General features: G+C 36.9%; 1 protein-coding gene across 1 annotated transcript in view; it reads left to right on the top strand.

Annotated features, from left to right (window-relative positions):
* Positions 1–10202, top strand: part of LOC107573864 (FACT complex subunit SPT16) — a 24961-nt gene that overhangs the window by 9846 nt on the left and 4913 nt on the right. Inside the window, exons 7-20 of the mRNA XM_016260320.1 lie at positions 1561–1651; positions 1754–1827; positions 2106–2218; positions 2305–2370; positions 3292–3390; positions 3476–3591; positions 3681–3834; positions 3909–4036; positions 5276–5385; positions 7419–7558; positions 7627–7865; positions 9650–9725; positions 9813–9982; positions 10062–10191. Of these exons, the coding sequence (XP_016115806.1) occupies positions 1561–1651; positions 1754–1827; positions 2106–2218; positions 2305–2370; positions 3292–3390; positions 3476–3591; positions 3681–3834; positions 3909–4036; positions 5276–5385; positions 7419–7558; positions 7627–7865; positions 9650–9725; positions 9813–9982; positions 10062–10191 (1706 nt within the window). The remainder of the gene's footprint in view (positions 1–1560; positions 1652–1753; positions 1828–2105; positions 2219–2304; positions 2371–3291; positions 3391–3475; positions 3592–3680; positions 3835–3908; positions 4037–5275; positions 5386–7418; positions 7559–7626; positions 7866–9649; positions 9726–9812; positions 9983–10061; positions 10192–10202) is intronic.

Below are 10202 nucleotides of genomic sequence, written 5' to 3'. Positions count from 1 at the left end.
CTGTCTGTGTGTCTGTTTGTCTGTGAGTGTGTCTGTCTGTTTGTCTGTGAGTGTGTCTGTCTGTTTGTCTGTGAGTGTGTCTGTCTGTTTGTCTGTGAGTGTGTCTGTCTGTGTCTGTCTGTTTGTCTGTGTCTGTCTGTGTGTCTGTTTGTCTGAGTGTGTCTGTGTCTGTCTGTGTGTCTGTTTGTCTGTGAGTGTGTCTGTTTGTCTGTGAGTTTGTCTCTGTGTGTCTGTCTGTGAGTTTGTCTCTGTTTGTCTGTGAGTGTGTCTGTGTCTGTTTTTTTTTTTTTTTTTACTTTTATTTCTTTTTTTAATTTTTACATTTTTTTTGGACCGGATTTGCGATTTTTAAATTTGCAAAGTCAAGCAAATTTGCATTGCTCAATATTGTCAATAATGTGCAGCACAGTATGGGTATCATTACCCTGCTGAAAAAAACGATAGAAACTATCACAGTAATTCTTATAGTTTCCATTAAACCATTACAAAAGTCCTTTTTGTTTTGGGCATTATTCCAATAGGAATTACTGTTGTTCTATTGGTTGCCATCTGCCAGATTACATCCCACCAATAGAATCCATCAAAAATACACCATTATAGTTTACATTAAAACCAATACAATTCCCATTATAACCTGAAATCCATTATAATGGTATAACTACTTTTACAGAATTAACTTAATTACTGAATTTCACAGAAAATGTTAATTTTTTTATAAATAACGAACTGTATTAAGTCAATTATTAAAGAATTACATATGTTACATAGGCTGATTTATTCATTTTAAGTGTTTGGGATTTTAAGAACAAATGGAAAATGTGCTGAATGTTTCATTTCATCCAAGTGAAATTAGCAAGCAGTTAGACTGAATTTACATTCGTTTTAAACGCAGAGCCAGGTGCGAGCCGACACAGGTTTTAAGTGTTTGGGATTTTAAGAACAAATGGAAAATGTGCTGAATGTTTCATTTCATCCGAGTGAAATTAGCAAAGCAGTTAGACTGAATTTACATTCGTTTTAAACTCGGAGCGAGGCATGAGTCGACAGGTTGCGCGCGTGCGTCAAGCCTCGTCCATACTGCCAGATGCGCTCTTGAAGACTTGCGGAGCCGGGTGCGAGTATAAACGAGCATTACGAGACAGGCTGCGTGAGTGCGGCAAGCGTGAACGGCTCATCCGTGAGAGGAGCGAGTTTGAGAAGCATTCACAGACACAGGCTGTGTGTGCGCTCTTCTGAATTGGGAATAGCCAACATGCATCAAACTTATTCAAATTAATATGTTGGGGAGATAAAATGTGTAAGATAACGTTCACGTACTAACAAAAACATCTAAGAGTGTGTGTGTTGTGGATCAGTGTTTTATCTGTGTGTGTGTGTGTGTGTTGAGGATCAGTGTTTTATCATCTGTGTGTGTCTGTCTGTGTGTGTGTGTTGAGGATCAGTGTTTTATCATCTGTGTGTGTGTGTGTTGAGGATCAGTGTTTTATCATCTGTGTGTGTCTGTCTGTGTGTGTGTGTTGAGGATCAGTGTTTTATCATCAGTGTGTGTGTGTTGTACAGGAGTGAAGCTGTGTGACGCCTATAACACCGTCCTGGAGTTCGTCAAGAAAGAGAAACCAGATCTGGTCAGCAAACTGACAAAAAACCTCGGGTTTGTGTCTGAAATGCTTTGCACTCAGATAATCGATGTGAAGTGTATAAAATGAGCTGCGTGTGACACGTGTGTGTGTGTGTGTGTGTGTACGTGCTGCAGGTTCGCTATGGGCATTGAGTTCAGAGAAGGATCGCTCGTACTGAACGCCAAAAATCAGTTCAAACTCAAGAGAGGTGAGTGTCAAAATAAACCAGGGGCTGTTGTACACCATTTAGCATTACTGAATTAAAATATTAACAAAAATATTTTGCTCCTGTATTTAAATTGTATTAATTTACCTTAAAAGGAAGATTCATGATACTGTTTGAAAAGTATATTAATATAATATCAAAACCCTTCACTCTGAAACATGCAGCGTGTGTATATTTAATTCAGTCGCGGCCGTTGCGCTGTTAATAATCGCACTGAACCGTATCGTATAGTGTTCGTAACGGCTTGTGTGTTTGTGTAGGGATGGTGTTCAGCATCAGTCTGGGATTGGCTGACATGATCAACAAAGAGGGGAAGAAAGACGAGCAGAAAAAGTACGCCCTGTTCATCGGAGACACCATACAGATCAATGAGGTGCGTAACGGCTGGAAGCGGCCGGCTGTGAGTCCGTCTCTGTGAAACGCTGTTCAGTAATCCTGTGCTCGTGTTCGTGATCGCAGGAGGATCAAGCCACCGTCCTCACGCCCGTCAAGAAGAAGATCAAAAACGTTGGCATTTTCCTGAAGGTAACATCAGTCCGTCTCATGCCTGTTCAAAATCACACTGAACATAAGTGTATATTAAACACAAAATACATTAGATTTAATGCCTTTCAATACATATAATAATTTAATGCAAATTTTGGGATGTTGCATTAAAAAAATTCTGGATGAAGAGATGTGCGTAATATTTTAATGTGCATAAAAAAAAAGTATGTGCTCAATAAAAGCAGATACCTTTTTTACATTTTTTTTATTATCCAACATTTATTTGGTTGTAGTTCAGAAAAGAGAGAAAAAAAATAAACATATATATATATATATATATATATATATATATATATATATATATATACTGGTTTAAAAACAACATATTACATATATTTATATAGACATAAAAAAAACATTAATTGTTACTTGAAATAAAATAAATGTTAACTGAGATAAAATATAAAAAAAAACTTATTGTATTTCAGCTAGATAAATAAAATTTATTTAACTAAAACTGAAATAAACTTTAATAAAAACCTATATTGACAGTTTTAAAAAATAACTAAGAAAATGTAGCAAAAACTAAAAATTATATGGATTTATAAAAAAAAGCTAATAAAAATGACAAATAACACGCATTAAAAAAAAGTTAAAATAAAACGAAAATAATAATTCAAAATATAAAAAAAAAGATTTGCATTCAGTGATGTTATTGTAGTATTATTATTATGCAGTTGCAGAATTTTATTAATTTTTATTATTGCTAATGTTGCACCAGTTTCCCAGGAAGTGACAGTTTTGTTCTCTTGACCAAATGCAATGTAAACGGTAATTAATTTGCTTTTATTTTACATGATGTTCCGATTTTTCCCAATTTTAGATGAAAATAAGTCTGTGTAGAGGTCTCTAAACAAGATGGGAGAAATTTGGCTGCTAAACGGTTTTCTGTGTTTCTAGAACGCTGATGAAGAGGACGAGGAGGAAGAGGACGATAACGCGGAGGAGCTGCTGGGGAAAGGAGCTCGCGGCGCCGCCCTGCTCACAGACAGAACCAGGGTACCTGCATCCTTCCTGTTCTCTAATCGCCATAATGCACCCGTTTCATTCCTGCGTTCTCATGCGCTCTCATCCGATTGGTCAGAATGAGATGACGGCTGAGGAGAAGAGGCGGGCCCATCAGAGAGAGCTGGCCAATCAGGTGAACGAGGAGGCCAAGCGGCGTCTGACGGAGCAGAAGGGAGGACAGCAGATACAGAAGTACGAGGACGAGCGCGTTTGCGCCTCGCTCAGCTCAAGCGGTCGCGCTAGTTTGACGTAAACGCTCTCTTCTAACGTTTCCCCCTCAGAGCCAGAAAGTCGAACGTGTCGTATAAGAACGTCTCCCAGATGCCCCGCGAGAAGGACATCAGAGACATGAAGATCTTCATCGATAAGAAGTACGAGACGGTCGTCATGCCCGTGTTCGGCATCGCCACGCCGTTCCACATCGCCACCATCAAGGTAAAGGCATCGCGCCGCTCTTACGCTGAGCTGCTTCCTCGTCTCGCTCTTGAGTCTCTGTCGTGTGTTTGCAGAACATCAGCATGTCTGTGGAAGGAGATTACACGTATCTGAGGATAAACTTCTTCGTTCCGGGCAGCTCGCTGGGACGCCACGATGGGAACATCTTCCCCAACCCCGAGGCCACGTTTGTCAAAGAGATGTAAGCCTTCAAATCCATCACTGGGCTTCACAAACCAGCTCTGACGCATGCACTTCCCTGCAGCGGTGTGGCTTTCGTGTGCAATTTACACCGCTTTCTTTGATAAGCGTGTCATGAATAAACTACAGAAACGCTGTCGAATAGGCCACTGCAGACTAGGAGACTAATATGGCTAAAGCATGTTTTTAATGTACATTTTGTTGGATGTTGCATTTTTAAAAAATATTCTATTTTAGCTGCGTGCTGAGTGAAATTTTCATTTAGTTTAACAATTTTTTTATATATATATATATATATATATATATATATATATATATAATGTAATATAAAAAAAATAACTTAAAAATATTTTTTTCATTTTAAAAATATATAGACGTATTAAAAAAAAATAGCGATTTCTCATTTTTAATCAATATATTAATTTTTAATATTTTTACAAGAAATTATAGAAACATAATACTGTTATTAAAAAGTTGACATGAAAACAATTTAAATGATTTTTGCAACGTTTTTCAGTTCTGATTATTAAATAATTAATTAGATGAAAGTTAAATGGCATTCATTTTCGGCTGTTTTAACAACAACAAATTGTAGAAACAATTCTGTTAATAAAAAGTAAAATACAAAAAAGTTAATAATCTGCCAAATGTGCAATTTTAAATGATTTTTACGACTCAGTTTTTAAGTGTTGACTTAAATAATTTTGATTAATGAAATGGTTATAAAAACTTTTCTGTTTTTTTAAAAAGTGCATTTCAGTGTCAGCCAGAATTTATTTTGGTGCATCACAAATTTTATTTTTTGGTAATAAAGTGAGAGCAGATTTAGTTTGGATTTAGAGAAGCGTAACACTTTTTTATTATTTTTTTTGTGTGTGCATGTAGTCTAATTTAGGTATTTACTTTTCTATTTTTCACTTGTTTCTTGCCATGATATAACTGGAGCTGTAGCATGGTGCTAAATTATAAACACAAACAATAACTTCTCTTAACTTTCGCTCTGCAAAATAATCTGTTTGTGATTTACTTGCAATGCACTCGAGAAGAGATTAGATCCTCTCCATAAAGAAATCTGCCATGCAAATGGTTTTGGTCTGAACAGCTTTTGATTCAAATTCAGTAACATTGTTCATGTTTCACCCTAAATTACTGTTCTGTCATTTTCAGACCTGTAGGTTGAACAGTGCTTTTTTTTAAGGAAGCCTAAAGCGTTTTTGCGTGCTAACACTGTTCTTTTCAGTACGTACCGCGCGTCGAACCTCAAGTCGCCCGGCGATCACTCCGTTCCCTCCACCAACCTGCAGAACGCCTTCCGTATCATCAAAGAGGTGCAGAAGCGCTACAAGACCCGTTTTTTTAAATATTCTATTTTAGCTGCGTGCCGAGTGAAATTTTCATTGTTTAACGGAAAAAAAAAAAAATATATATATATATATATATATATATTTTTTTTTATATATATAAAAATATTAAATTTTTTAAATATTTAAAAAAAATGTATATAAAAAAAATAACTTAAAATATTTGTTCCGTTTAAAAAATATAGACATATTAAAAAAAATAGCGATTTCTCATTTTTAATCAATACTGATGTATTGTTGTTTTTTAACAATTATATACATTTTTTATATTTTTACAAAAAATTATAGAAACGTAATACTGTTATTAAAAAGTTGACATGAAAACAATTTAAATGATTTTTGCAACTCCATTTTTCAGTTCTGATTATTAAATAATTTTAATTAGATAAGTTAAAGAGCATTCGTTTTCGCCTGTTTTAACAACAAATTGTAGAAACAATTCTGTTAATAAAAAGTAAAATACAAAAAAGTTAATGAAATCTGCCAAATGTGCAATTTTAAATGATTTTTACGACTCAGTTTTTAAGTGTTGACTTAAATAATTTTGATTAATGAAATGGTTATAAAATAACTTTTGTTTTTTTAAAGTGCATTTCAGTGTCAGCCAGAATTTATTTTGGTGCATCACTAATTTTATTTTTTGGTAATAAAGTGAGAGCAGATTTAGTTTGGATTTAGAGAAGCGTAACACTTTTTTTTTTGTTTGTTTTTTTGTGTTTTTTTGTGTGTGTGCATGTAGTCTATAATTTAGGTATTTACTTTTCTATTTTTCACTTGTTTCTTGCCATGATATAACTGTGGAGCTGTAGCATGGTGCTAAATTATAAACCCAAACAATAACTTCTCTTAACTTTCGCTCTGCAAAATAATCTGTTTGTGATTTACTTGCAATGCACTCGAGAAGAGATTAGATCCTCTCCATAAAGAAATCTGCCATGCAAATGGTTTTGGTCTGAACAGCTTTTGATTCAAATTCATTTCACCAAGCCTGCATTTATTTGATCCAAAATACAGCAAAAGCAGTAATATTGTGAAATATTTTTACTATTTAAAAAAACTGCTTTCTATGTGAATATCTGTTAAGACGTAATTTATTTCTGTGTATTTTCAGCATCATTACTCCAGTCTTCAGTGTCACATGATCCTTCAGAAATCAGTATTTAATCTTTAAAACATTATTATCAATATTTAAAAGAGTTGAGTACTTTTTTTCAGGATTCTTTAATGAATAGAAAAATCCAAAGATCAGCATTTATCTGAAATAAAAAGCTTTTGTAACATTATACACTCTACCATTCAAAAGCTTGGAGTCAGTATAATATATATATATTTTTTTAGGAAAGAAATTATAGAAATTTATACTTCTATTTAGCAAAGATGCTTTAAATTGATCAAAAGTGATGATAAAGACATTTATAATATTACAAAAGGTTTCCGTTTCAGATAAATGCTGTTCTTCTGAACTTTCTATTCATCAAAGAAACCTGAAAAAATTCTTCTCTGCTGTTTAACAATAATAATAATAATAATAATCAGAAATGTTTCTCGAGCAGCAGAGCAGCATATTATACTGATTTCTGAAGATCATGTGACACTGAAGACTGGAGGAATGATGCTGAAAATACAGCTGCACATCACAGAAATACATTACACTTTAACAGAGATTTACAGAGAAAAGAGCTGTTTTAAATATAAAAAATATTTCACAATATTAGTGCTTTTGCTGTATTTCTGATCAAATAAATGCAGGCTTGGTGAGCTTACCGGTTTTCAAAACTTTTGACTGTTAGAGTGTGTATGTGTGTGTGTGTATGTATGTGTGTATATATATATATATAAATAATAAAATATGAATGTTAATCACAAACAGCTGACTCTGTGTGTGTGTGTGTGTGCAGGCTTGGTGAGCTTACCGGTTTTCAAAACTTTTGACTGTTAGAGTGTGTATGTGTGTGTGTGTATATATATATATATATATATATATAAATAATAAAATATGAATGTTAATCACAAACAGCTGACTCTGTGTGTGTCTCTCTCCAGGTTTCCGTTTCACGTCAGTACGCGGCGATAAAGTCGACATCCTTTACAACAACATCAAACACGCCATTTTCCAGCCCTGCGACGGAGAGATGATCATCGTGCTGCACTTCCACCTGAAGGTGTGCGACGAGCTTCTGTTCCCCGCAGAACATCGACTGACTTTAACGAAGTTCTCTGTCTGTCGTAGAACGCCATCATGTTCGGTAAGAAGCGTCACACGGACGTGCAGTTCTACACGGAGGTGGGCGAGATCACCACAGACCTGGGCAAACACCAGCACATGCACGACCGCGACGACCTCTACGCCGAACAGATGGAGCGAGAGATGCGACACAAACTCAAATCCGCCTTCAAGAACTTCATCGAGAAGGTCGAGTCGCTCACTAAGGAAGAGCTGGAGTTCGAGGTTCCTTTCAGAGATCTCGGGTGAGTGGATTAAGTTGCTCGCTGTCATGCGTTGTGATCAGTTTCGAATCGTAACCGCGTCAAACATGCTTGAATGTTTCCATACGCAAATAAGACCTCAATCAAAACAATGGCTGTCATTCACTATCAGTGCGGGAATTTGGTTGTCAAACTTTTTACAAATGATTCATTAATGTTGGTGCTAAAATTTATTCTAAATTTACGGAAAATATAAACAACTGAAACGCACAAATCTAATATTGTTCGATGCCTTATAAACATGAGATTTTATACATGGGCACTGAAGGCAAATGCAAGAGGAACGCTAAACTTGTGAAAACAGTTTTCTCAGTCATGCAAAATTTGAGCAAACAATGTTTTTTGGGGAAACACAGATGTTTTCAGAGCAAAAACAATTTCGCAAAGTTTCTTGGGGAAACAAGCTTTACAATTTAACGCAAAGTTAATGAAGAACACGGAAATGTTTGTGCTTATTTATTGTAAATTTACGAAAAATTTAGAAATAACTGAAAACCATAATCGCATTGTGCGATGCAAATGCTACCTTTTTTTAATTTTATTTTTTACGAATGAAGACAAAGTTTACAAGAGGAACGCAAAACAAAGTTTCTCGGTGATGCAAGGTTTTGTGAGCAAACAAAGTTTTTTTGGGGGAAATGCCGAAGTTTTGAGATCGTACACATTTTCGCAAAGTTTCTCGGGGAAACAAGCTTTGCGATTTAACGCAAAGTTAATCAAGAAGTTTCGCAAATGTACGGTGTTTCTTAAGGAAACACAAAGGTGTCGGCAAGCGAAAGCAGAGTTTCTTGGGGAAACAACAAGTTTTGCGAAGAATAAGTTTCTCGGTAACGTTTTGAGTTAACGCCATGTTTTTTGGTAAAATGCAAAAGTTGTGCAAGTGAACGCAATCTCACTGAAAGTTTTGCGAGGAAATGCTAAATTTCTCAGGGGAACAGAACTTTTGAGTATAAGCAAAGTTTATTTTCGGAAACGCAAAACTTAAGCAAACAAATTTTCACAAGTGAACGCAAAGGTTATTGCAACTATTACGTTCGCGTCTCGACGTTCGCGTCTCGACGTTCGCGTCTCGACGTTCGCGTCTCGACGTTCGCCCTCGACGTTCGCGTCTCGACGTTCGCCCTCGACGTTCGCCCTCGACGTTCGCGTCTCGACATTCGCGTCTCGACTATCGATGTCGACAATCGATGTCAAAGAAGCGAATCGACTTTCGTCGTCGACGTCCGCTTCTCGACTTTCGTACATTTACTATAAATGCAAACATTTAAGCGATCACAACTTTTCTTGGGGAAACGTGAAACTTTTGAGAACAAATTTCGCAAAGTGAAAGCAAAGTTTCTCAGTGAGTCAGGTCTAGCGAACAAATGCTAAGTTTATCGGGAATGCAGAAGTTTTGCAAGCGAACACAACTTATTGGGAGAAAGCAAAACTTTTGAGAGAGAATGCAAATGTTTCGCAAGTGAACGCAAAGTTTATCAGGGAGAATGGTGAAAGATAAAGAAAAGATTCTCAAACCCTCATACGATGTTGTGTTTTATGCTAAATGCTAACCTTGGGAGCGTGGTTGCTCATTTTAATTATGTTGGTTAGAGGTCAAGAACAGATTAATGTTGTCGTGAAAAAGCCAGAACGTTTTCGTCAAGCAGTTCTCCTGCGCTATTATTAGCAAATGTGACCCAATAGCTTTTCACCGAAGTTCTCCTGGTTTAAGTGCTCTGCAAGTAGTTGTTTCGTCGTCATGTGACATCTGTGTGTTTTTGTTTCAGATTCCAGGGCGCCCCCTACAGGAGCACCTGCCTGCTGCAGCCCACTTCCAGCGCCCTCAGTAATGTCACGGAGTGGGTGAGTATCTCGCCAACTTAGAAAATAAAAAAATAAATGATACCGCGCCACAAACACCCGTCCTTACGACCCGCTTCTCTCGCGCAGCCTCCGTTCGTGGTGACGCTCGACGAGGTGGAGCTGGTTCATTTCGAGCGAGTCCAGTTTCATCTGAAGAACTTCGACGTGGTCATCGTTTATAAGGACTACAACAAGAAAGTCACCATGATTAACGCCGTGCCCGTCAACTCTCTGGACCCCATCAAAGAGTGGCTCAAGTAAGCTGGCGTGCCGGCCGCACCGCTCTCGTCTGAGACGTTTACAGTGTGAGTGAACGTGTTGTGTGTCTGTGTGCAGCTCGTGCGATATCAAGTACACTGAAGGCGTACAGTCTCTGAACTGGACCAAGATCATGAAGACCATTGTGGATGATCCCGAGGGCTTTTTCGAGCAGGGCGGCTGGTCCTTCCTCGATCCGGAGAGTGAGGTAAGACGTCT

The sequence above is a fragment of the Sinocyclocheilus grahami genome, unplaced genomic scaffold (assembly GCF_001515645.1).
Source record: "Sinocyclocheilus grahami isolate Dianchi unplaced genomic scaffold, SAMN03320097.WGS_v1.1 scaffold2052.1, whole genome shotgun sequence".
In the NCBI taxonomy this organism is placed as follows: Eukaryota; Metazoa; Chordata; class Actinopteri; order Cypriniformes; family Cyprinidae; genus Sinocyclocheilus; species Sinocyclocheilus grahami.
Note: the sequence above shows the minus strand (reverse complement) of the source record. Positions and strands in the feature narration are given on the sequence as shown.